At 44.1% G+C, this 27,312-nt stretch overlaps 3 protein-coding genes across 10 annotated transcripts in view; 2 read left to right on the top strand and 1 right to left on the bottom strand.

Moving 5' to 3' along the window:
• Positions 1–20,098, top strand: part of LOC143214246 (monocarboxylate transporter 10-like) — a 141,637-nt gene extending 121,539 nt beyond the window's left edge. For all 6 annotated transcript variants that reach the window (XM_076435032.1, XM_076435040.1, XM_076435022.1 and 3 more), the window contains 4 exons: positions 4,415–4,700; positions 7,602–7,776; positions 12,963–13,169; positions 14,672–20,098. In XM_076435032.1, the coding sequence (XP_076291147.1) occupies positions 4,415–4,700; positions 7,602–7,776; positions 12,963–13,169; positions 14,672–15,093 (1,090 nt within the window). In that variant the 3' untranslated portion in view covers positions 15,094–20,098. The remainder of the gene's footprint in view (positions 1–4,414; positions 4,701–7,601; positions 7,777–12,962; positions 13,170–14,671) is intronic.
• Positions 20,099–22,322: 2,224 nt separating this feature from the next.
• Positions 22,323–23,851, top strand: Thoc6 (THO complex subunit 6). Its single transcript, XM_076435129.1, has 5 exons — positions 22,323–22,441; positions 22,581–22,808; positions 22,880–23,050; positions 23,118–23,280; positions 23,531–23,851. The coding sequence occupies exons 1-5, from the start codon at positions 22,323–22,325 to the stop codon at positions 23,849–23,851; spliced, it is 1,002 nt and encodes a 333-aa protein (XP_076291244.1).
• Positions 23,852–24,107: 256 nt separating this feature from the next.
• The window catches only part of LOC143214267 (uncharacterized), a 64,188-nt gene continuing 60,983 nt past the window's right edge, over positions 24,108–27,312 (bottom strand). Inside the window, exons 4-8 of one of the 3 annotated variants that reach the window (XM_076435072.1) lie at positions 25,828–26,083; positions 25,579–25,763; positions 25,232–25,504; positions 24,859–25,132; positions 24,108–24,734 (exon numbers count right to left, since the gene is read on the bottom strand). In XM_076435072.1, the coding sequence (XP_076291187.1) occupies positions 24,382–24,734; positions 24,859–25,132; positions 25,232–25,504; positions 25,579–25,763; positions 25,828–26,083 (1,341 nt within the window). In that variant the 3' untranslated portion in view covers positions 24,108–24,381. The remainder of the gene's footprint in view (positions 24,735–24,858; positions 25,133–25,231; positions 25,505–25,578; positions 25,764–25,827; positions 26,084–27,312) is intronic. The other 2 variants (XM_076435092.1, XM_076435082.1) reach the window with 2 other exon arrangements.

Genomic DNA, 27,312 nt, shown 5'->3' with positions numbered 1-27,312 from the left:
AGGAGAACGTGGTATAGTCAGACAGATTAAATTCCACGAGTCATTGAACGGTCGACAGGGAATCAAGAATCGTTCGATAAATACAGTCTACCCTTGCGTGATCGCGCAAACAGAATTTGCCAGCGTAATTCCACATAGATCCTGTATTTACTAATTTTCGATCGTGCAGAATGGTACCGCGTCTGCTCGTTCAAATATCAACTATAATCGCTCTGTTGTTCGATCATTTTCTTGTATATCGATTCAAACATTTATTCAATTGCTTCAACAAATTTGCAAAATAAGTGTGAGGGTGTGAACGGTCAGACAAGTAGAGAACATTGTTCTAGTCAAGCAAGTGGAAGTAATATGATGTTGTTCGGAAAGGTAGAAATAATATGTTGTTACATTTATACAAATGAATAGTAGAAACGTAAAATTTGTCGAGCAGTAAATACGCTGTAGATCGGTCAGGTAGTACCAACACGAGATGCGTCAGGCAAGTGAAACAAACACGACATTGGTCGGCCGAGTACAATAAATATGACATTTGTTATGTTCGCAGCTTCTCTTAATATATTTGAGAGGTTCCGCGTTGTAAATTTCAATGAAACGACAGCTCGACACCCATTTTGCCTTAACGAGAACCTCTGGATTTATTCACTATATTTACAATATATTACACTTGTTTGAACTGGAAGTTCTATCTCGAATCGAGTTAACCTTTTGCGGAAGACTGTATATCTTCAGAGAGAAATTGTATCTGAGTCGCTGTCCCTGGGTCAGCTCGTTCCTCACCTCGGTGGTGATATTGAATAGTGGGGAAAATGGTACATTTTTTGGGGGAAAGAACATCTCATTCGTTGACTGACCCGAGGGAGGAGCCATTCCTATGCATCCCTATCGGTGGGGGAGGACATCCCGGAAAGCAAATGTACAAGCAAAGACGGTACTAGCAACGGACCCAGAGTCGCGTGACAACGAAAGGCCCAAGTGGCCAACACGTGCGTTTAATTTATCAACTCAAGGAAACTCTCAAGGAGTTGCGCTTAATGATGGTCCCGAAGCCGATGGTCCAAGGGTGTGCAATTTGAGCCTCGGACCCTCATAAAAAATAAGAAAGTGCTGGCCTCCTCGAGACCCTTGTAGAAGTGTCCCGAGGATCAACGGTATTTTACATGGAATTTTCCATGCATGTCATAACAACATTTATCAGACAAGCATAGCAAACACGTGCCGTAAAACAAGCAAAAGCGAACCGCATTGATCGAGCAAGTAGAATAAACAGACGATCCCACCGTTGACGAATCAATCGTGATAATATAATCCTGTTTTCGGCGATTCCGCGGCTGCAGCTTTCCAGAATCATTTCGGCGTTAAAACAAACCCGATACGGGTACGCGGCAGCGAACAGAGCGATCTACATGTACTTTGCATTTCGAGCAGGTACAATGGCTGTCCCATTTGTTCACACAAGTAGAACAAATCGGCGGAACGTCAGACTGTGTAGAAACCACTGAGACCGCAAAAACTCGAATAGATTCATAGGCGACGAAACAAAGTACAGTTGTCGTCGTCGTTGTCGACGTCAACCGAGGCTGGGGACTGGCTACGAGTGCAATTCCCAGCTGTGGACTTCCGTCAGGAGCAGACGATTCCGGTGTAAAAAAAATCATTTCCTCCGGACGATTACGGGCTTTTCAATGAAACATTCTTCCCGGGAAGCATCTCGAGGCGGAAGTCCTCGCGGGGGGAACTACCTCTCTCTGTCTTGTCTCTCTCTCTCTCTCTTTTGCTCGCTCTCTCGTTCGAAATGTAGGTTGCGAGGGCTTCGCGTGGGTGTTGCACCGAGGCACACGTGGATCCTGCCGCCCACATAATCCCGGCGTTGCCATGGGAAACGTCGCCCACGCGATTTTTCGCGCAACGTTCCCGGCACCGTCCCACGCACGCGATAAATCTGACGAGCCCAGCTATCTCGGTAACCGGACCGCCGCGCCGCGCCGCGCCGTTGCCGAAAAAAATACACACACGCATACGCAGAGGTGTGCGCGCACACACATCGTAAAAGGAAGTGCATTAATCGGCGTGTCGGCCGTCTGAAACGGTATCGGGGCTACGGGACGTCGAAACGGCACCATTTAGACGGGATACAAGCCGCAATCAATCAAACGGACCCCGACGTTCTTCCATCAATCAGCGACCGAGACAATCGTGCGGGTATTCGATCGCTCTAACGTGCCCCGGCTCGTACCAACCCGCCATATCGCCGCTTAAACATCGAGTTTTCAGATCGCATCTTCGATACACGATTGGCAGTTCTCGTCTGGAAACTGTCTAGACTACGTGCTGTACGTACAGAGAAATTTTTTGGCCCTCACTGTGGAAGGAAGTGTCGAAAATTCGAATTCGCAACGCGGTTTTGCGCGGAGCCAGTGGCCGATGAAGGCGGAGCCGCTTAACAAGCGAAAGTGAAGTGGGCAGAAATTCATGGGAATACTCGTAAAATATGCTCGTAAAGCGAGCGCCTCCCAATAACGCTGAAAGCCTCGTAAAAACCGGTGTAAAGGCGGTTCTCGTCAGGAATGTAACAGGAAGAAGACAGACGGCGGAGGGGCGGGAGGGGAGGAACGAATTTAATCGCGCGCCGCGACAGAAACAATGAAACCATTAACTGCGAACGGTCTGCGCGGTAGCATGCGCTCGCGCGTGCACGTACGAGACGTAACGGAGCGAGTAGTGTAAGTGTGGCATTAACGCGACACGTGTTACCGGGTGCGCGATATACCGGTCTCGTGTTGCAAGACGAGGGGCAATACACCTCGTCACCTGTTATTTATTATGCCGTAACATGCCGGCGCGACTGCGTAAGACGATACCTAGCCAACGGTTCATAAGAAATATATATAGACCCGCGGTCGTAAAAGCTCCGAGTAGCGGCTTCCGCGCGGCTGCAGCCGACAATAACGGACAAATGAAGACGGTTACTGTTCGCAACGGGCGGTTACTCGACCGAGAAATCGGAGCGTCATCGTCGTCGAGGAAACGGGAACGGAAAGTACCGTCTGGCACCAGTTTTTTTATTTCACTTTTCTCTCTGTCTCTCTGCAATTTGAACGATCGCCGCTCCGCGAGAACGGAATAAAACGGCTTTGCGTGCGACGACGCCGGAACCCGCTTCGGTTTCAGGCGGATGAGCGGAAGTGCTGAGATATTTTGTGGACGAGGAGAGAAATCGCGGTGCTCAGACAGGTGGAAAAAATCATCGTATTCGGACGCGGAGGGAAGCTTCAGTTAGGCAGGCGAGTAGAGAGAATCTTTTATTGGTCGGATAAAGAAAAATTACTTCAACAAAATCACGTAACCCACACTCAAAAATATTCATGTACGAGATAACACGGAACAATAGACCGAATTCCAGTGGAACGTCAAGCGAACGCGGTTTATAGTTCCTAATTGACACTTTCGGGCACGCGGTAAAAAGGATTTTCCGTCATTTCGTAGGACAGCAAACGATTCTGGGGGACGCAAAGTTTAAAGCTGGTTGAAACAAGAGCGGGAAAGGCTTCCGGCTATTCCACAGGCCTCTCTGCAGGCAGAAACGTTGCTGGTGTTTCGTGTCGCGTTCGCGTTATGAACTTTGCGGTCGCTTTGACCCCTCTCAACGAAACGAGAGCCCACGGTTCACGAAGATCGAGCGCTCGAGACTGGAATCCGTTGCACAGAGACTCTAATTTCATTTACTGGCTGCCTGCGATCCTCTCAAGACAATCGTCTTCGGCGCCACAATCTAACGCACAATCAAGCTTGTCGCTGGCAAGACAAATCTTTCGGTGAAGAAAGGAACTGTTTCTTCTCGTCTCTTGTCTTCGTTAGGTCCATGACCCTCGTGCGAAACAGAAATATTGTCGCGTCGAGAAATGGGAACGAACATTAGTTCCTTAATAATTTCAATAATTGTAAAATGAATATGTCTACTCATATTCAGAATTGATTTCCTGTTGAATTCCTCTTTCGCCTACTATTTTCCATGGCAAATTCACAAAATGCTAAAACCTGTCTTATCGGTTCCCACAAAGGAAGTTCGACGTTCGCAACGGATTGCCAAGTTGAGGCAGGTCACGTCCCGAGCAATCGATCGAAATTACAGGGGCATTAGTGATCGTAGCTCGAGAAGTTAATGCAAAAGAAACACTCGGGCTTGATGGGCACCGTGCCGCGTAGCTACGGGTAGCGCCGCTTACATTGAAAACATTTTCGGCTCGGTAAAGACCGAAAGAACTTTCTTGAGACGCGTATCGACGGATCTCGAGGCGTTTGTATCGAAGCGAAGCGAGACGAGGCGAGACGAGGCCAGCAGTCGCTAGTCGTCGGTTGGCTTCACAAAGGCGAAGTAATTCCGTCCCAGGACCGTAACCTCGCGCTGTTTTCTCAGAAAGCTGGGCTGGAAGCGCGGCATGCAGTCCGTGACCGGAGCCCTCTCGCTGGCCTTCTTCCTCGGCTTGATCTACAAGAGTGCCTCCGTCTATCATCCCCAACGGCGAGCCATGATGCACCTGAAAAACCAACGGGGAAAGCTGAAGGACAGGAGGACTGCCACCAAGGTGCCGCCCAGGCAGCCGTGGGTCGACCTCAGCCCCCTGGGAAGTCGTTCAGTCAGGATGCTGATGCTGGCCGCTGGCGCCGCTGGATTTGGTCTTTACACACCTGCCTTCTATATAGTGAGTACCCCGAACAGCTTCAACTGTTTCGAATTCAATTTTTCTTTCATTTATATTTACAGTGGTTGTGTACACAGTATTGTGTTCACTAGGGATGGGATCAAGTACCTCGCAAACAGGTCCGAACCTTAATTGATGGAATTCGAACTCTCTATAAGTACTTCGATTTAAAAAAAATAGTACTCCCAAGTATACTTGAGCCTTTGCCAGACACTTTCGAACCCTTTACGAGTACTGTGGTAAACGTAAGTAATACTGGCAAGTATACTCGAATCTTGGTCGAACAGTTTCGAAAGTTTCGAAATTTTTATGAATATCGTTACAAATTTCCGTATTCTTGCACGCCCCGTGGCAACGTATACTTTTTTTTGTAAACACGCTGTGGAGATAAGAGAGAAAACGGGCTCTCATAATTTTACATGCTTCTACCGATGATTGTAGTTTGGAATGTACTTTGCGACAAAAACTCTCTGATATATTATATCGAACATTATCTAGTTGATGTCGAGAACAATCATTTGTATATGTTAACTGCATTATTGGATCCACGATTCAAAACATTAGCTTTTTCTAAAGATGAATTTATCCCTCGAGCACGGAATGCCTTGACTGATATAGTCACTAATTATATTAGTGAAACAATGCGTGAATCGCATTGTGAAACGTTCATCGATAAACTGATCGAGAAATCTCAGAAACTGTGGAAATCTGATAGCAAGAAGGTCTTCTGACGATATTTAGGTGTCCTGCTTTATCGAATTCACCCTGTATATGTATATTTCACGATATAATTTGAAGCAGAATTCCACTGAGAAGATTCTCATCGTGACGCATTGGTGATAATGCGAATCAACACGAAACCATATCGATTATTATACATCAATGTTTTCGCAAACGCGCCAGATTCACATAACACGTGATAGTTCACAGACGCAGATGTCCGAAAATCGGCACAATAGCGAATTATCAATTTGGTCATCCTTTGACAATGAAATAGCAATTACAAATAATACGATACCTATCTGATCGTCTGCTGTGTTAGAAGAGAAAAATTATCTAAAATCACAATACTTAGAACGCAAAGAAGACCCGTTATTATTCTGGCGTGAAAATTCAATCAAGTACCCCATTTTATGAAAAATTGCACGTGACTATCTTTGTATAATGGCCACTTCTGTACCTTCAGAAAGAGTTTTATCAAAAGCAGGAAATGTCATGGATAAAAAAAAGAAATAGCATAAAACCAAGTATTGTAAATGAAATACTATTCTTAAATAGTTACGAATTTTAATAAAGAAAGTGCTTAAAACCTACTATGCAGTTCTGATTTCCAAGATTCGAGTACTACTTGCGAAAGTTTCGATTACTTTCAACATCGAAATACTCATAAGTATCTTTTCGAAACTTGTAAGTACTCATTCCGAGGTTCGATGACTACTTGTATACAATAAATACTTTTCAAGTATAATCATTGAAACTTTTATTGCTTTTAAGTAGTAACCGAAACCCATGAAATTAAACTTGGTTATTGAACTTGACTCGGATTCGTGAGTACACATTGAATTTAATCCCATCCCTAGTGTTCACCTTTTGAAAACGAATAACTTTTGCAAAATTGGACCCTTGTTTTTCTTTCGAGATGTTTGAAGGATTGGTTTATGCGACTGTAAGTCTTCTTAGACTGACTGTGAATCGCCATTGAAATCTAGGATTATGTCAGTTGTAACTAGATCATCTTGAAATAATGTCTTCGGTCGAGCGAGTGGAGGAGGTCGACGTCAATTCAGACAAGGGAATCGAGCCAGTGATTAGGTAGGCAAGTAGAATAAATCAAGCATTGATCAAGCGAGAGGGTCGAGCCAAACATTAATCAGGCAAGTAGAATAGGTCACGTACTGGCCGGACAAGTTATATGGACTCGTCGATGGCCAATTAAGGAGAATAGGTCGATGAATGGTCAGTCAGGAGACGTAAGTGATTACTCAGACGGCTGATATACATACATATACATATGTATGCACTGCCAAATCTACAATACACGTGACTCGTGCATTATCGGAAAATCTTAAGGCTGCATACTTCTTTCATCGTAACAAAAATTGTCGTAATTCACTTTGTTTTACATGTTGAATGAATATACAAGATTGTTAATCAATAACTGATACAAGCATTTCTCCGTACCACAATTCGGCACCATGCCAATATATCAATGAATTTATACATGACCGCCCAGCAAGCCTGAAGTTTAGCGATAGTATAGTGACAACTATCGGAGGCAAGCATCGTTTCAGAATAAATGCGGTCCAGTTCCTCGATCGTTGATCGCTGACCAGTCTCCCGAGGCTCAATTACGGAACTGCCGCGAGCACAATCGCGTATAGCAATCAACCGAGTGGCGATAATCCCTAACTCGATTGTCCGACAAAGTTCCGATGAAGTTAGTCGGTTTACACTCTCATAATCGTGGCTGACCAGTCGTGTGTCTCAAATTCACTTCTCGCGCTCCTGTAACCGATCCGCGTCCTATTAGACGGTGGCCGATAGTTTGCGAAGTTCTCCACGGAAAATCGCGAGGTGTAGACTATCTAGATCAATAAAACAGACTCGCACACCTGAAGAAGTGAAAATAATAAAAAGTATAGGTGACAAGTCGACTGCAGATACAAAAATAGATAAGCAAGAGAGTGAAGGAAGGGTTATGTGTCCTCGTTCACTTCAAGGAAGTACAAATTTTTTTGGGAGACTGTAGATATGAAATAAATAATTTTTGAAGTTGTGAGGCAACTCTCGAAGTCTTGATAGAGCTTGTTAATTATTATAGTCTGTCTTGATAGATGAATATCTAAATGCCAATGTTTGCATGGTCGTCCACAGTCCAGTAACAAGCAGTATCGGTTCCAGGCTGTGCACGGTCACGAGGACGGTTTGGAGCATAGCGCTCTGGTGTTGCTGCAGACTTGTTTGGGCTTGGCAGCAGCCCTTGGTTGCGCGGCGTGGGGAGTCGTTACCGCCAGGCCATCTGCTCAGTGTCTGGTGTCGAGACAGTATCTCTGCCAAGCGGCGCTCCTAGGAGTTGGTCAGTATACAACTTGTCATACTAAGCCGGTCGTGCTCCCTTGAAATGTACATGTCTCGAGATAGACCGCTCTCTCCGGCGACAAAGAACACGCGTAAAGTACTCACACAAAATTGCGTCGCGCGTCGACTAACAAGTGGAACAAGCTTATCTGTAGCCAGATGGCCGTATCATAATTGAAATTATCGTTCAAAGAACCCAGCATACGGGGGGAATACATGCTTTCCTGATACATTCCCGTCTTTCCCTCTGCAGCGTGCAGATGTAGACGCAACAAGTGATGCAAACCTATCACTGCTCAGACAAGCGAGTGGAACGTTCGGCCAAATTACCCTCGAAGAACAGCGAACTTTTCTCGGTCGCTTACTCAAACTGTCCTCGTCCATAAATCCCCGTGAGACCGACCATATCGCGAACCAAAAGTCAGCTTCATTGAAATTACAACAATTCAGTTATTATATCAACGCACGTCAAATAGTGATCAGCTGAAATTTTGTGAATGTTAATCTGTACGTATATGTTTTCCTCGCCGAGTTGCAGGGCCATTTATATCATTTTTTTTTTAAATAGTGGTGTCGAGACAGAACGCTACAAATATTTCAAAAAGTAACCTCGGAAAATACCGCGGAATCTGCTACGTCCTTTATTTATGAATAGGATTATTTTTAGGATATTCTACGAAGGATACTACCGGTAAAAATAAGATTTTATGAAAGTTATATGGAAAAATAGTTCGAGGAATAAACTGAATATTTGGAAAATAGGATTTCGCTAGTTTTCTGCAATCGATCGAGATCTAGTTGGTGGATATGGCTGACGCTTTGTGTCGGGGGACTCGAACAGAGGGTAAGCCAGCTGAACGAGGGGCAAAGACGTGTGCACGCGGCCGACACTCGAAGAGAGCTCGCCGACTTCAAAAGGGTGATGGAGCAACCCCCCTGGAAGGGGTTGGGGGTGTCTACCCCAGACTGAATGAGGACTGCGTTTAGAAGCCTCCGGACGACGAACTTTCGGAGCGAAAGCGCAACACGGTTGGCCAGGCCGCGGCCAGCTTTTTCTTTCGGGACAATGATACGAGCGGGGGTGGACTGACGATGCACCGGCTGTGGCTCGTCTGCAAAAAATCCATCGAAAGTTTTCGCGACGCGACGTCTTCCGCACGAACCGAGTCTTCTAAAGAAACTCTACTACCCTCATAACTTCATTGTCATTATTAGACCGCAGCTCTTTATGCGAAATTAAAATGTTCTTCGTTAGGTGCACAAAACCAGAGTTAAATAGAAAACTTTCTTTTTTAATCATTTTCACCGTTTTCTGCTTTATCCGCTCAGTTTTGTCAGGAATGTCTAATCATTCTCATTATTTTGTCTTTTTTGACGAATTTAAAAATATTCTAGCATTTCCGACTTATTAATATATAATAAATAATATACAATTTAAAATATAGAGAATATAATAAAACAATTTATAGCAAACAGCAAGATTGTTGTACGATAAATATTGTAATACGGTTTCTTATTGGCCAGGAATATTTTCAAAGGAAACCGAGGCAATACGCGAACCGATAAGGGATGTTTTGAGGGTTCCGGAATATTTCATCTGCGACCGAGCGTAAAATTTTCATCCCCTTGTCGGGAATTGAAATCGTTCCGAAGTGTCGTGGCCAGCGTCGAGAAAAGAAAGAGAGAGAGAGAGAGAGAGAGAGAGAGAGAGAGAGAGAGAGAGAGTTGAATCGCGCGGTTTCGCTCGAAAGTATCGGCACGCTTTTCGGAAAGGCGAGTTCTCCGAACGTATGGCAGGAAATTTACGGGGGTGGCTTTTGCTTATCGGAGGAAACGGCAGAAAGGGGTTCGAAATGCTCACGATATCGGCGAGCCTCCAGTATGATTTATTTCTTCCTGCTCCAGGGAAACTATATTTCCTTTCCAATTAATTCCACAATCGAAGTTTGATGGTAACTTTGCGGAAATGTTGAATCGGGTTACTGAAAAGACGTTCCTGAAACACTTTGAAACTGTGTTAAAAAAAGACGATGTTGATGACTTTCTTTCATGAACAATACAAATTCTTGTACACTTTTATAAAACATGATTTAACCAAATGAGAAATTGGCTAACAGACTATCCTCTCCTTTTCTAGACGCTATATAAAATTCTTTACGTTGTTTCGAAATACAAAGCCATTTGTAACCGACTTGGCCAGCGAATCTGGACAGCGAAGTACCGACCATATAAATGGGTCAAAAACGACCCCAAGAACGGAGCAGGTCTAAAAACTTACTCTATCATCAATTTCCCTGCTGCCTACATTACAATCTTAATCACCATAAAGAAACTTTCGACTTAATGAGAGAAATTTCGTGCTCGTAGCCAAAAGTACCTACTGAAAGTAGAATAAGACCGTCTTTAGTCAGACAGGCGAATCGAGTGCGTTTTTAGCGCGTTAACTGTACCAGTCATGGCTGTGCTCCAACAATAGATCATTATTACTACAGATTTTATATGCGTTCATTGCAGAAATGATCGAACGCAAAACAGTCACAACATTTGAAGAATTTAACACTGGATTTACGGTTCTAAACTTTTTAATTTGCAATTCTTGCGAACATACGAATGTCTACATGTAGTTTAAAATTAGTTCAGACAAAGTTTCTGGAACCATTAAAATAGAAAAATACCGTTTCGAGTGCAGAATAAAATTTCTCATGAATCAGACGCTCTGGCTAACTTCGGACGGATTGTACCAACACGTTGACACCGGGGTAATAATAATATGTCTGAGGGGACGATGCAGACAGAACAACGGAACGGTTAGAATGCAAAACGCACGAGGAAAAATTCCCGGGGGCGAGCGTAACTCGTAATCAGCGGCGAACCGTATTTTCGTCGTGTAGGTGCACAAGTCCACCCCCTCCCCCCGCAGCCCTCGCCCCCGGATAAAAGGAGACGTGACAAGCGGGAGTTAAATATACAACCGGGGAGGAGAGAGTCCCGCGCCGAAAAACCGGCTTATCCACGTCGGGATAGATCGAGTTCCCTGCCAGCGGTGCATGGCGGTTTGCCCGCAGGAAATAAACCATCCGGGGGAAAAAGAATTCACAATTTTCTGTCTCCTTCTCTCCTCTCATTTCTCCCCATTTCTCTGCATTTCTCTCCGGAGAAAGAGAGAGAGAGAGATCTTTTTATCTCTCGTTTTTTATTCACGGAGAGAGACGCGTTTATTTTCCGAGGCCGGATGTATCGGGAAGAGCGTGGAGTACCTAAGGAAATTCGTTTTTTGGAATGTTTCGAAGACGGTTTGGCCCGTGAACGTCGCCCGTTCCTCGAGGTAACCGAAACGATCTCTCCTAGACTCGCCGAGCCAGCGAGATATATTTTCCTGGAGACGGTTTTGTAGTTCTCGATATTGGCATGGCGGAGAGACGTAAATCTATGGAACTTTTTCCGTGAAGCGTATCAGTTTACTATTTTGGTTATTGAATAGCGAGCTTGGAACAGCTTAAGGGAGGATTCTCGTACAAACAGCGGAGAAAGAAGCCAATTCTCGAGGAATCCGAAATCTATTTATTAAACGTTATTTTACAATGTTTTTCCGTGTATTAACTCCTACGCTCGTCCATGATCGTACTCGTTAAATTATCCGTGGCCGAGGTCATCTTCTCACGTTGTCCCTCTCGACGAACGAAAAGACAGGGACAAGAGATGATGTCGAGCCGCTGTCATCGTCCCGTGTTGTTCTTCCCATCGTCGACACCGTCTTCGTTTAGGCTCGCCGTCGCAATGCGCCTCGCGTCTCATTACCTCGTCCCGTTTGCTCAGTTCTCCATACTCACCCGAGGATCGAGATTACTCTGGAAACAATCGGCTCTTCCAACTCGACCTATTCCGCGTTCCTTGACCAATCGCGACCGCGTATCGCACCGGTGAAACGCTCTCAACGAGGAAAACAATGAACAGGAACCACTGGAATTCGTTGTTTCAACGTTGACCTAAGAAAATATCCAATCTCCAATAGCTTCCTAAAATTATTTTAGCCTGTCCCTTCAAAATTGCCGAATCGCCGATTTTAGTTTAACAAAGTTACTCCTCATGAAAGGAGCATTTTTTCATTCTTGAAAAATCTATTACTGAGGTATTCCTTCCTTAAGATTCCTCCACAACAAAATTACTACAAGCGTTTCGATACACGTGCTTTTAAACGCGGTGCTTGTTTTAGAAAAGCGTCAATTAATTTTTCCGGGGAGAATTTCCGAAGACCATGTTCCCTCGGAGAACCAAGCATGGCGGCTATTAAGCGATCGTTCGATCGTTCATTTCGGGCGTCCTCATCGAGAGTTTGATGATCGAGCGATCGTAGGTTGGCGTGTTGCAGAATGCGCCGTTTCATTGCTTTATTTCCGGTTCCGCTAATGACCTTGCGCCGTAAGAGGATTACAAAATAAACTGCACCTTGTACCGTGCTGAATGGCGACGCTAAAATTCTCTCTCTCTCTCTCTCCTTCTCTCTTCCTCTCTCTTTGTGTGTGCAGGTACTGGTTGTTGAAAAATGACAAGCGCGTTCCTCGAGAGCATGGGCCAGTGTCGACAAAAGAGTAACTCCAATTTCCGTCGTAATGGCGCTCTTTACTCCGAGAGAGATTACTATTCGCGTCGGTATTCCTCGTTGCCCTTCGTACTATCGGGACATTTATTTGTGTCCCGGTTACACAGTATTTGTCGGGAGTAACGATAACGAAGAAACGTAATGGGGACGTCATTAACGGTCGCGCAGCACGGCCATAAGCCGCCATTATCAGCCCTCTGATCAAATAATCCCTCAGTCGTGTTATTACTCGAAACTGGAAGCTACTCTCGTCTCAAAGGTGCGCCGCGCCGTGTCGACGTCCCTCTTCTCGTCAAAGCTTACATAATTACGAGAAGCGAACAGATTTGAATTTATTACTGACCTAATCCCCCGCTGCTCGTAATAACAGTAATCTCTGTAATCCCGCCGGCGGGACTGGCGACGTGCTGTTATAACTTATACCCACTCGTTTTTATCATAAATGCATAAAATCCGCTTTTCATCGGTCATTAATTTTGCACGTTCTACGTCCTGTTACGTTTCGGTTGGTTTCAATGTCGACAGAGGTTCTAGGAGAATTTTACATGCGAGAGTGCGATTGAATGTTCCTTTTCTGATTAAAGCAATAGCACAGGTGGCACTGGGCAGTGTACAAGGCTACCACGGGCTCGTCCTGGCGTCCGGGCTTTATGGTGCTTCCCTCGGTGGCGCCCTTTACTCTCTGAAAATGCTTGCCCTCGAAAGATTGAGGACGAGACACTTCGCGCGGGCCTGGGCGCTCGTGCAGGCTGCGGAGGCTCTACCTATTCTTCTTGGAGTTCCTCTTACCGGTAAACTCATTTACTTCACGAATTCAGAGTCTAAACTCGAGCACCCGAACAGTTTAACAGAGATTTGCAGTGGGACCAACGGAGCAGACACGTGGAAGTAGTTTTAGTATGCAAACTTGACCTAGACTCACTTTAAGAAACCTTAGATTCAATGTTCCAGCGTGGAGAATGGAGCCAAGGTGAAGATTGCATTAGCGACCCCTTTGGGAAGCCGTAGATTTTGCATTGCAGCTCGAAGAAGGTAGCCAAGATCAGAATAATGACAAAGACTCCCTTTTTCAAACTTTGAATCCTCTATTGCAGTCCTCAACAAATGAAAGCCCTAGACGCAATATTGCAGTACAAAGGAGACAACCAAGATGAGTGTCACCTGTCAGAGCCTATATACAGTGAAAGCTCCTTCGTTGTCCTGAATCGTGGGCACGATCGTTGTCCAGTGCCTACCCATTCCACTGCCTGTCAACTCCGAGTCGCTCCGCAGGGTGGCGACGATTGATGTCGGCTCGGGTATATCGGTGTGAACATTGACTCCAGTGAATCGAATACTCGAACTTTTTAATTTCCATTATTCCTTCATGGAACTTTCACTAGCTTATTTCTGGCATTTCTCTGATTAAAATGACATCAAACACGATATAATTTCAACTGTATTTAGTGGTTTAATCGACGATGAAAGTTTCGAAGGCAACGAAGAACAGCGTATGGGACATTCTTTGAACTGTGCCTGCGACGGCGACACGCTTCGGTCACGCGATCCGTATTTCATTCTGTCCTTCTGTATGTTCGGCTTTCTACTGAAGTCTCGCTCGGCGCGGTCGGCGCGATATCTAGACGCAGTCATAAATCAAAAATAGTGTCCGGGCACGATCGTTGGCCGCTCAAACCCCCGGCCTTTGGACAACGAAGGAGCTTTTACTGTACACCTCTTTTTCAATCCTCGAATCCTCTAGTAACTCAACAGACCACTGTCAAGGATCCTGGCCCCTTTTGTAAGCCGTAGACGCAACATTGCAGTACAAAGGAGACAACCAAGATGAGGACCACTACTCTGAATCAATCTTCACCTCTTTTTTCAATCCTTGAACCTTCTAGTACCTCAACAGACCACTATCAAGGATCGTGGCCTATTTTGAAAGCCCTGGACCCAGCATAGCAGTTGGAAGGCGACAATTAAGATCACAATCATGTCCCAGAAGTAACCTACATCTCTTTTTCTTAACAGATCAAGGTTAAAGACCATGGTCCTATTTGAAAGTCCTAGATTCAACGTTGCTGCTGAAAGGGGACAACCAGAACAAGAATTACAACGTAGTACCAACCTACGGCTCTTTTCCATACCACTGTTAATAACCCTAACTGTTTCCAAAAGCCCTGGGCTCAACATCCCAGCTCGAACAACCAAGAGGAAGCTTCTCTGGGACGCTGACCCTAAAAGAAGTTCTTTAGCATAGTCTTCGACCCTTCCGAAAGACAGCAGCAAACTTTAGCTCCGTGTGTTGCAGGTTACATGAACGCGTACATCCCGAGGGTGGGCTACTACGCGTGCATGTTAAGTTCCTTGTGCGGCGCGGCGTTGCTGTTCCTGGTCGGCTCGGGTCAACAACCATCATCGCCGACGATGATCCCCGATTCGCACCTGTCCACCTCGGCCGTGCCTCCGCCGCGTACTTGTCCGCCTCCACCTAGGCCCAGGCTACCAAAGTCTCAGTCCCTTCACGTACCGTTGAACATCGATGAGAGCCTGCGCGATAGGGACATGGAGAGGATGCACACTGCCGAACACTATTACCAGCCGCAGTTCTACGGGCCCATCAGGCCCAGCAAGAGCGTGCCCGAAGGACTCAGCCATCAGGATTCTTACAGGAGTCGACCGAGGCGTCATCGGGACGTCACTGTCATCGAGCAGATCACCACATGCGTCTAGAATCCTGATTGTAATTCACAAGGAACTGAAACCAGGAGCAGCAAACTCCTTGCGGTTTTGATGATCCTAGGGAGCAGGATGTGCTGGATGTACAGGACGATGGAAGGATGTATGCCCGAGTGGACTGTGGATCGCGTGCGTTTTTAACATTGCGACGTGACAGAGGAACTTGTTAGTCTGCAATGAGTACACCGGGTCTGTGGATCCAGGTTGGTCAGCGGTGTTCTTAACGAGATGTTGAAGTATTTGAAAAATCTCTGCACGTATGCGCAATAAATACATAAAGATCCGCAGTCTAATTATAACGATTCTAAATGCTCCACATGCTGAAACCGCAGAAGATCCACAGTCCAAGTTGGCGAGTTCAAAAGCGTCGACAGGTTGAATGGTCGAGTGTCAGGGGCCGGGACGAACGAATTAACTTTTCCCAGGACGGAGTCGACGGAAACATTTCAATTACGAGGAAACAAGGTCGACGATCGATCGCCACAGTTCTTTCACGGAGCGGTTGATTATGATTCCCGTGTTGGCCCGGGGAAATTCGCGATCTTCAGGAACGCATGCAATATCCGCGGGACAATGCGTGGAGCCATTATCGCGACACGGCATTCAGGATACTCGGCGTGCGGACGGCTGACATGAAAATCGCGCGTCATCGGAAATTCGATTGAACCGGGGATCCCACGCGGACCGGACCGGGCCGGGCTCGGGCCAGGGCTCGTGTCAACAACACCGAGCCTCTCGTATAAGATTACCGCCGGTCAAACTACAGTGATTGCGTTCGGCCGCCAGTAAATTTCGCGTTCATGACCGAGCTGATATTTGCCGGCGACCCCAGAGTCCCAGAAGCCGGCGCAAAACCTGGCACCGCGTACAATTTTCGCAAAACCGTGGACAAAAAGAGCCTAATCTACCCTCGGGCGACTGTCTCTTTTTACAATGACGCTGCCCACGATCCTCTGGACCGTTCGCGGATTTATTTGCCAATGTTTCTCGACGTATTTTTCAAGGCACTTATTGTGGGCACATTAGTCTTCTTGTCGTTTATAATATAACTAGTAGTCATTCAATCTAATCATCTGGAATTGAGCGATTTTTAAAAAGCATTTTTAAATGCACTTTTTGCAGACACGCTAGACTTTCCTGTTGTTTGTAATGTAATTGACTAAACTTGTCTAAACTTGTTTGTACAATCATTTTTTTAACCGTTGAGCTTTACGAATAAATTTATAAAATATTACTGACTCGCGCATTCCAGCTCAACTGGCAAAGGGGTAAAAATGAAACAGCTGAAACTGGTCTGTCTATAACGAATAGCTTTGTAGTTACGAATTTTGTCCACGTTTTTGAGCGAATTGACCCCGGCTATGCGTTCTCTCGAATTTTTTTCTCGCCACGTCGACAACTGCCGTCGAAATAAACAATACGAAACTATTCGATTTGGTTCGATTTTTGTGACCAGAAAAAAATACCGCGAAACTGGAACTCGCGATTCATGTCAATCCCTTCGTTGCTAACTTCGAAAGCAATAATTTGTACAATACGAAGAAATAGAAAAGAGTTGAGCATGTTTTTCGAGTTCGGTTTCATTCTGTCAATTAATTCAGGCTAGGTTTGTTTCGGTTTAATCTTCAGGGCTTTGTGATTTTGATACGGGAGAAATCAAAAACCACGAACGCTGCCGGATACAGATATATCAAAAAAAAAAATAGTAGCGAAAGATTTAAGCGTCGTACGATTTTTGGAAGGAAACGAGTTAGAGAATCAAAACACGAACACGGGGCATAAATAATGAGACTTTAGGAAAATGAATCTTAGACTGTTGAAGTATCGTTAAGAGGATTTATGGCGAGAAGGATGGTATTAGTGTATACGTAAACGGAATTTATATAGTCTATCTACGATTAAATTATCAGAATATGACAGGGAAAATACTTATCCGTGTTAATGGGTTCTTAGGTACGATTTGACAGCGAGGGAAATATCAATCCGTTCTCTATTGTTTCCATATCTCCCCCCGATCAACGAAATTCTTATAGTTTACAAGTTCTATTCAAGAAGTTGCATAATTTATTTGGTCCCTGCTCTCCATTATTTCTAATGTAACAGCTTGCACTGTAATGTCGAGTCAGATTTTCAAGATTTTGAACAGAATCTATTGAATACAAGTGTTGCTCACTTTTTGGGTATCGAGATGAAATTCTATTCGTTTGTTGTCGACATTTCAATATTACAGAATATGTAGACACGCACAATATATGTACATTTCATTTTTCTTCCAAACTCGGATCGATACTTCCCTCCCACGTGTGTTCACGAAATGAAACACTTACGACATGAAAGGGAAAAGCGAGTGAGTCAGCGTGTCGAAAGAGAGCCAGAGAGAGAGAGAGAGAGAGAGAATGAGTTAAGTTTCTAGAGTGAAAGATATATCGCAAATGGAGCTGGTCTCCAAGAATCGCCAACGCGAATCGCTAGTCGAAAGTTTGTTTACGTCTAAGGTACAGTAGAAACCTCGAAAGTAAGTACAACTTAGGAACAATTTACGCATATTATTATACCGAGAGAAAGAGAGAAAAAGAGTGAGAGTGAGAAAGTGAAAGAAAACGAGAACTAGGCGAACGAAACAGAAAATCAAAACGCTGGTGACCAAGTATCACGGTCGAAACGATCTGTATCTAGTCGACGAATTTTTTCTGTAACTCGTACGTATATCTGGAAGCTCAATAATCATTCCTAATAGAGGGACGATCGTCGTTTCGAACTTTCAAACAAGAAACATAGACTCCGGAAGCTTCAAAGTGTGATCGTACACTCCCCTGCAATCAAGTATTCTACCTTTAGCTGAAAGATTCGCCCCGGATTCTTAACAGTACTTGCAATTATTCGAATTATCGTCTAAGACTTGACTGAACACTTGAGTCGATATTAACGTTTGATTGGTGTTTTTTTGGTCGTTCGCAGTTCTGAATTCGTCTGAGAAAGAATTCTTCAATCGTTTGTTCGATACCAAAAGAAAAATAAGAGAACGTTCTGGCTCCACCATCTTGCTCCGACGAATTTTTAGATCACAGCTGAACACAGCACCAATTAAACGTTACAGCGTTCTATTCCTATTAGCGAGTAAAAGAATCATCCGAAGACTTTGATACGGGAACTGAGAGTCATCAAATGGTAAATGATTAGTACCTGAATATTAAGTGTTCTAGGTTTACACACGAGTAACCGCGTGACGATCGGTTGATCGTTACCGAGCATCGTTTTTACACGATAGATTTTATTCTGAACGGCTGCTTCGCGATCGAAGCCTCCCATGATCGAACCTCGAGGAGGATGATGATCCTTGAGGACGCACGAATCGAATTATGGCGCTTTTCTAGTCGTTTCTATACACACTTCTGCTCTTTGCTGTTGCTTGAATCACTGCAGTATCGTTCAAAACATTCCCGAAGATTGCCTTCCTGATTGCTCCGCGATCATCTCGATCGATCGAGGAACGACGAAAGTAGGCTACCTCGACACGAATAGGCTACTTCGACGAAAGTAGAGTGCTCCCGGTCGGGAACAGTCATCTAATGTCTACGAGGATTCTTTTTATATCTGACTATCTCGATGTAGTTCTGATTTTTCGACGAATTTTCGCTCGATCGGCCGCGATTACCAAAATGGCGTCGACCGACTTTCATGATACACGAACTCCGCGAACGTGCAGCTTTCGCGGGACTCGAAGCATCCGTTTCAAACACGAAAGTTCTTCAAGATTCTCTTCTGTGCTCGTTTACTATCGCGAAACCGGAACCGTTCGCGACGTTCTTCATTCTTCTCTGTGGCGAATTCTTTGTATACTGCCAATTTTGATAGGACACCGAACTCAATCTTCCACTCGACACCATCTTCACACCAGAACAGTTCACTATTTCTGTGTAAATCGTAATTCACGAAACTTACTCGTTACAGAGTTGGTCACGCCTCCGCAATTATTCTTCAGGACGTTCCAAGATCAATACTCGATTTGTATTATACATTTTTTCAAGCTTCATCCTAGTAGTGTATATAATAAAACGAACACTGAATCTCTCGACTTTACTCGATCAACATCGGTAGCCATTCTGTTCACTATTCGTCTAGTAAATATGTTCTCTTGTCGCTGTTAAACGCAACGTATATATTTTCGCTCGACACGTTCATTTCCCAATAGACAAGCACAAAATCAAGTGGCTGATTAAATTGCTTGCCCAAACAATATTTTTTATCTAATCGACGAATAATGTCACCTGCAACTTACAAACACCGATACTCCACAAAAGAAGAATAAAAACTCTGCGAAATCGCGACGAGGCCTCCTAAATTACGTCTGTCTAATATCGTGTTTGATATTCTTGTATTTATTATTGCTCGTTTATATTCGTTCGTTTCCTCGTTATTGGAGAACAGAGGTTCGTTCATCGGCGATTTTCATTGCCGATAAGCGAACGTACGCTTACAGAGGGAAACGAGATGAAGCGATAGCGACTGAAAGGGCCGAACTATGATCGAAACTTCCGGCGCGTTGACTTCTAACTGCTGTATAGAAACGTATTAAACTTTCGTAGGAGAAAGGAGGCTGAGCTTTACAGGAAGTATTTGCACAATCACGATAGACTTCGAAACGGAAAGTCATTTCAACATCGACTCTCTCCCCTTTAAAATCCTTCCTCCCCTCCCTTCTTCCTACCCCAATCCAAGAATCTTTGTTAGATGTATTTCGAGAAATCTCTGATATGTATACAATTATATAAATTATATATATATATTATATATATGTATATACATATACCGATTCGTAAAAAGCTTCTTGTAAACATTTACGGATAAACTCGTATAAATTTCTTCACCTTGTAAATACGTATACAAGGTATCCCGCCCCCATTTCCCCTGTTTACGAAACGTTGAGCATTTTGTAAAGTTTTATAAATAGTTCTATGTAGTTGAACAGCTGGACCAATAAAACGTATATCCGATTGTACGTGTCAATTATTTTGACTTTTCTTGCCTCGACGCTGCCAACTGATGATCGATCAATTATGCGCGAGATGAAACTGTAAATTTCATTTCGAGAAGAATAAATCGATTCTTTGTGTTTCAATTATGCTTTACATGTACAGTACATTGTGTCTTGTTCGGTGTAATTTTCATCAGAAAAATGTCACAAATACATTGTAAAATTTCATTAAAATTTTGATTGTTGCACTAGTATTGCCTCACCGATATGCTATTCTTTGTTGCGCCTTTGTCGAAGCGGCCACAAAATAAAATAGTGTCCCTTCACGATCTTTGTCACAGCACAGAACCGAGAATCGGCTTGTTAGACAGTAACTTTACTTAAATCGAAGCTGTTACTTGATTTGAAATTAATAGACTGCGGACCTGTATGCATTTATGACTTCCACTTTCTTAAAATTTGCCTACAAACATTGAAAATTGGATAAACATCCGCAGTCTAGAAATTAATTACGAGTGTGCAGCTAATAAAAATATCGTTTCAAAGAGTTTTGAGTCCCGCAACCGCCGCGAGTCGTCCGAATTAAAGTGCTTCCTTTATGAAATGGCAAAATTTCGGCGCGTCCCGCAACCGGCTCTGTTGGAATTTCACGAATCTGTTTCGCGGCCCCGAACAATGACTGCAAACGGGGATAAAACAATAACGAGGTCCGCGTGCACTTGATAAAAAAGAAAGGCCAACACGTTGCTTTGAGAAAGGAAATTTACTGCGCAACAAACGCTGACTCCGCCGTACCGCGTTACACGTCGTCGCCACGAAATTTGCTGGAAAAAAAGAAAAAAGGAACAAAAAAAATATAGAAGGAAAGGAGGAAAGTGCCAGAGAGAAGGAAGCATGGAAACAAACTTGGCCGGAACAACGGGTACCTTTTATTCGTTCCCCCGCACCCGTTGCGCTTTTCTGCCCGAGAATGCTGCTCTCTTTGTGCTCCGTGTAAGTAAACGGTAGGAGATTTCAAATTGCAAACTTTCTTAGCGAAAAAGTTCCGCGAACAGACGTGAAATGTAGTCCGCGCTCTCGCGTTTTAATCCTGCACAGATATAAGCAGTTATGCGGCGGAGATGCGTCCGTACTCGAATATGTTCATCGTAACAGTATGAATTTGTTGCGAGTGAACATTAAATCTTTTATATATTATCTTTTATACAAACATTAAAGCTTCAAACTGGAAAATTAACACTAAACATCACCGGTCAAAACGACCGGCTCCAAATTTTTTATTTTACGATTATTCACATAATAAAAATAATGTCATAAGAAATGATTGTGTAGGTATCTTTAGTGGAGCACATATTACAGTAGGAGCTGCAAAAACTCTAACAAAAGCAAAATCTTGTCATTTTTATAAGGGAACAGATTCAGTGAACTTTTAGCTTCGATAACTTCTGAACGAATAAGTTTAGGGCATAAGTATATTAGTACTTTTATGTAGTGCACAACAAACTGCATCGATTGGTGCAATAAAAAATGTAACTTTCCATTTTAAAACAAAGTGCAGTTGCATTTTTCTGATGCACCGATGCACAGAAGTGCATAAAATTAGTTGCGTAGTATGCACCGTCTGATGCCATTCAACTTTTTCTTATAACATTTTCCTCTATTCCCGACCGTTTAGGAGGTACAGCCCGTTCCAGTTGCGTGGGACACCCTGTGTATAAACACAGATGATTCTTGCCGTTTTCTCATAAGAAACCATGTATATTCCGGCAAGAATCATTTGCTCTGGAAAATCTAACAATAGCGCCACTAGACGTAGCGGCAAAACGCTCAAACTGTTAGCCAAATTTAGTTCCAAATCTACCACTAGATGGCGCTGTTACTCTGTCGGTAACATTTGGCTAACAGTTTGAGCGTTTTGCCGCTGCATGAAATGGCGCTGTACGGAGTTTAGGAAAAGCATATAATTCGTGCCGGAATTAACATTGCGTCTTATGGGAAAAGCGGCACGAATCATTTGCTGCTGTAATGAATATCCAATATTTTCAATTTTGCATGAATAAATTATCTTTATTGTACAATACAGACACAGAGGATTCTCCAGTATACACCCACCAATTTTTTTAGCCCTTGAATAACAATTTTATGAAATATTTAACCATCCACGATCACCTGTCAACAACGCGTCGCATCACCCCTGATAACCTAACCCTCAATAAATGACATGGTACCGTATATGTAAACACTAAAAATGATGTCCGAAACGTTTAATCATAAATTATTTTACAACACGGTATTGTCCCAAACTTTTTCTCCAGATGGATATTTTTTGGTCGCTGGAAACATTTACGGAGACGTATCGGTTTTTGAGTAAGTTTTCTGTCACTATTCCAAACAATTTAATCGTAAAACTAATTACAGGTTAAGTTAGCGTAAACATAAAATGTTGTTCGGATGGTTTTTTGATTGTTTCAGGATTTAATATATTATAGTTAATTGTGATTTACAGATTATCAAAAGCTTTGGGGCCACATAAAGTGGAGGAAAATGAGCTCCAAGGGCCCACGTACCAATTTACCGCTCATCCTAATCAGCAGGTAATGAGTATGGCATCTACAGACATTTTTCTAGTAACTGGGACCTCCGGAGAAGTATACGGATGGAACTGGAAGATGGTTACATCTAGCAAAGCACCAAAGATTAAAGTCTCGTGGACGGTTCAACTTCCCGTTAACAAGTAGGTTATACTGACAATAGTAAAATGCTGCAATGCAAAATCTGTGCTTATTATAGTCAAGTAATTTTCAGGGACAGTTACGTAGAGAAAGCAGATGTAAACTACTTGGTGTACTACAAATCATATAGTCTGTTATATGCTGGTTGCGGAGACAACAATATTTATACGATTAGCTTGGATGACGGCAGAATTTTAAGGAACTTGCAGGGTCACACTGACTATGTTCATTGTCTTTCGTTAATGTATGTATCGTGTCATTGTTAGATAAAATTATATGAATTACATTCAGCGAGTATTCGCCTATTTTAGGGGTAATCAATTAGCATCGAGTGGAGAAGATGGAACAGTGAGGCTGTGGGACTTGCGTAAAAAGGAAAACACTAACATTCTGACTCCACATTTGGTGGACAAAGTCGCGCGATCATGGTTGGGTAAATGGATTGGAGCGATAGACTTCACCGATGACTGGCTGGTCTGTATTCTGCAGCGGAGAACTTGTTATAAAATATTATCTCAAAGTTAAATAGGCTGCAAATCTTTATGCAAAATAAAAATTGTCCGAGTCAATTGTAGGAAACAGAAGTTGAATCTCCTCTTTGAATAATTTTAATAAGTCGACAATAATATAACAATTTAATATCTTTACAAGTTTGTATCTGACATTTTTGTCGTAAATGTATACAATCCGCAGTCTACCAATACATAATTACTTCTTGTTTTAGTTGTGCGGAGGCGGTCCAAGTCTGTCACTGTGGCACATGCGTACGATGGAAGTAGCTACCGTGTTCGACCTACCGGATGAAGGAATTCACGTGGCAAATATATACGAAGAACGCGTGATAGCTGCTGGAACAGCACCGCATGTGTACCACTTAACGTACCAAGGCGAAACGTTAGCCAAAGTGCCGACTTCCAGCAACACAGTATACAGTATCGTTTATCAAGAAACACCGCAGAAAGTGCTCAGTGTAGGCGGTTCCTCGAACAATCTCGACGTGTGTACGAACTTTAATTACCGTGAACTGATGCTAAAGTTCGCGTAACGAAGTATTCTCTAGATTGGGTTACTCTCATCTCGCCGACAATTGCTTCATGGACAAATTACTTCACCGAATTCCGTCAACGATAGTTGCTCATTAATATGTTTAGTAGTCTTAGAAACTTCTAAACTAAATTTCACCTACTTGTTTTTATCATAATTTGAATACACAGTAGAAGTTGACGAAACTCTGTGAATGAAATCATTGTCGCCAAGGTAAACGTGACCCCGTTAAATGAAATTATAGTGGTCAGCAGAAGAGGAGGGCCTCGTTGCATATACATATATTCTTTAATAAATATATTAATACAATGTGCATTTTTTATAAAACATAATATAAAACTTTTTGTACAAATATACAAGTGTGGTCATTCGCCGATATCACGCGAGGATACATTACGATGAAAATTCTCTTGGCGTCGAATGAACATGTTACAACAAATATGACTAACAGACCTCGCTACCTCTTTACATGTTAGGACCAACACGGTTAACATTGTATTGCTAAAAATATTATACCGATACATGGAACGATCACAGGAAACCGTGACCAGCGATCACTGCAGGTATGAAGCCTTCTCTACCGTCTCGCGACCGGACCCAAAACCAATCGTTCACATGGTCACTGAGGAGGGCGACAACGTCCCCTTTGGAAACGCTCAGCGCGTTTCCACCTCGACTCTCGTAGTCGTTGCGTATGACCAGCAAGGTGTGACGTGATCCTTTGGTTCTAGCGTTCGCCGCTGCCCTAAGATACAATCTGTCCACGCTGCGTTCTCCGCAGGCTGATACAGCGTCCCTGGAGCCTCGTCGCACCCTTGAATTCCTGCCGCGGGCGCCACACTCGGATCTGGTGTCCCTCAACTTCTCCGTGTCAGTCATGTTACCTGTATCAACGATCTTGCATCAGTGGATGCACTTCCGAAAAGGTCGGCGAACTATTTTATTGCTTATAAGAATTCTAGGATCCTCTAAACTATTCTACAATACATGGCATATCTAAAGTTCTACCTAAAGGTCGTGGAAATACATCCGTGGAGTCCTCCCAGCAGGGTCCCCTCGTCGGCTGAGGCAATATTCCCAAAGGAAGACAAGCAGCGTAGCCGACGTAGCCTTCCTGACCATGAGGCGTTTGAACGTACAACCAGGTCTGGTTCTTAAACACCGCGTTCACTACCGTTCCAAGGGGAAGAGCCATTTCATCCTGAGTGCCACCCTGAGTTTGGTACAAGACAGACGGGAAAGATAGAACCACTGGGATGTTAGCCGGCTTTTCTATAGAGGCCTGGAAACAGTCGAACGTTCCTCTTATTTTCTTTCACTCCTAAAGCTGTAAGATGTAGCTTAAATAATACTACTGTCTCAAGTGAATGCGAGTTCTAACCTTTGTGAGGAACGCATCAAGATCAGCAATCTCGTATCCGAATCTACTAGGAGGTCTAGGTTTGTGGGACCGTTTCGTTCTCCTGTGCCTGTGTTTCTCCCGACCACTCGGGGTGGATGTTGACTCGCAGGACACGAGAGAAGGTTCGGACACTGCTCTCTTCACTTTTTCCTTCTCCTTGGTTTCTTTCGGTCCTGGGAAATCCTTCTCGGATTGCTTCTCTAGCGGACTCTCCAGGGTGGTATCGTTAAGAAGGACCTCTTTGCCGATAGCCTGTAAATGTAGATATCGGTATTAGTTTTCTTCTAGACCAAATATTGCTAAAATATGTTGAAGTTCGTGGGAACCTTTTCCTGAACCTCCACCTTCTCCGTTCTCTCGATCTTCTCTATCCTCTGCAGAATTTTCTTCTCTCTCTTCTCCCCGTCGAGGTTCTCCTTGCCAGCGACCTTCTCCTTTACACTCTTCACGCTCCTCTTCGAGGATCTCTCCTTGGTGTCTCGCGATAAGCTCTCTCGATCACCGTTCCCACCTTTATAACAATTAGATCGGGTTACAGGTGATACTGCAATTGTATTATTATCAGATGATTGTACCTGCGTTCTCATTGCCAGTCGAATGGTTGTTGTTGGAGGCGGGCTGCTGTTGCCCGCGTAGGACCCAGGTCAAAGAGATCTTGGGGCGCAAGAGGTTGCTGGGACGTTGCCCCATGCTCCTCGGCAGAGCGAGGGGCGTCGGGGGCGTCGCGGGCGTCGATGATCTTTCAGGTGACGGCGACCTCGAGGATGGGGGCACTACCTGCAGCGGACAGTCCGCCACCAGGTCCACCGTCTGCATCGAACAGCCATGTTCCTGCAATTCAGCGAACCTATTAATTCATCTCTCTTCTGAGGGCACTACCGAGAAAAATTTGTTATGATGTGCAAGTTTTATCAAAGACGCTAGATCCATCGGATTCCATCGATGGATGGAATACAATATTTTCTTACGCATTACTAGTAAGTTAAATCTTATGAAAGTCAGTAGATCACGCTGTACAACTTGTAAAATTTATAAACTGAGTTTCAGATTTAGAAAACCAGACTTTTTTCGTCATCTGAAGAAACATCCAGGGTTTGTACGCAAACGAAGAACCAGGTCTCTGCCAGAATTGAATGTTAATCATGCGCCACTTCAGATCTCGACGGAATATTAATATCTGAATCTCAGGCTGTACTACGTTATAATAATCTGTAAGTACTGGAGCAGAGAAGTTTTCACGATTGCCTCTCGATAATTAGCGAACTGAAACAAACCGAGGTGATTTGGCTAAACGTTGAAACGGATGCGTGTAGCTTGCGCGAAGCGTAGGCGTCGATATTTCAAGAGAATCGTATAACATGGTCGACGTTTAACACGCAGCCGGACCTTGTATTCAATCTCGAGCTGCCAGGAGAGCAGTCCGAGGATTTTTCTTTCGAAGCGAACGAGATACGCATTTCGAGGAACAACGAGGCGAAGGTGTAAATTATAACGCGGCCGGTTCGAGGGCGGCTACTTCACCCGTCCATTCGATGCGTAAAATCGAAAGCGGCTGGGTGAAACGTCTTCATTTTTCATGACCCCCGAGACGAGGGGGCCCGTCGAACGTTTTCCGGCCCCCTGTTCGCTCTGCCCCCTTCCCCCTGCTTCATTACCCCGGCAAAAGAAGAATCAAATCCCCGACGTATTCGATCAGCCGCGAACAAATTACTGTATAATTTTCCCGCCGGCGCGATTACTCACGTTAATGGCGCAATAACTCATAGGAACGCGTTTGCCCGGGCCGGACCACGCGTAATGTCTTCGGGGATCGGGCCCACGGGACCGCAGATGAGGCCCCGGAACGAGACGGCGCTCAGACGTTCCTGAAATCGTGATCCGAAACGACGACGACTCCTTAGCAACGCTCCGAAACGCACAATTCATTGAACCGAACCAATTCGCTTTACTGATTCATGTCAGGTAACAACAATGGGCTATATTTTTGCGAATCGAACGTTTCACGGGAACTATTTGTTTCGAATACGGGTGAGGGGTGGGGCGGCCCCTAGGATAGGAAA

Source organism: Lasioglossum baleicum, chromosome 1 (genome assembly GCF_051020765.1).
Source record: "Lasioglossum baleicum chromosome 1, iyLasBale1, whole genome shotgun sequence".
Taxonomy (NCBI): domain Eukaryota; kingdom Metazoa; phylum Arthropoda; class Insecta; order Hymenoptera; family Halictidae; genus Lasioglossum; species Lasioglossum baleicum.
The sequence above is the reverse complement of the archived record's forward strand: the minus strand, read 5'-3'. Positions and strand labels throughout refer to the sequence as shown.

Bases quoted from the DNA above. Each gene is read 5' to 3' on its own strand.
- Thoc6 (XM_076435129.1), top strand. From the start codon at position 22,323: ATGATGTCCGAAACGTTTAATCATAAATTATTTTACAACACGGTATTG. The intron at 22,442-22,580 runs GTAAGTTTTCTG...TGTGATTTACAG, and splicing joins GGAGACGTATCGGTTTTTGA to ATTATCAAAAGCTTTGGGGC. The intron at 23,051-23,117 runs GTATGTATCGTG...CGCCTATTTTAG, and splicing joins GTTCATTGTCTTTCGTTAAT to GGGTAATCAATTAGCATCGA.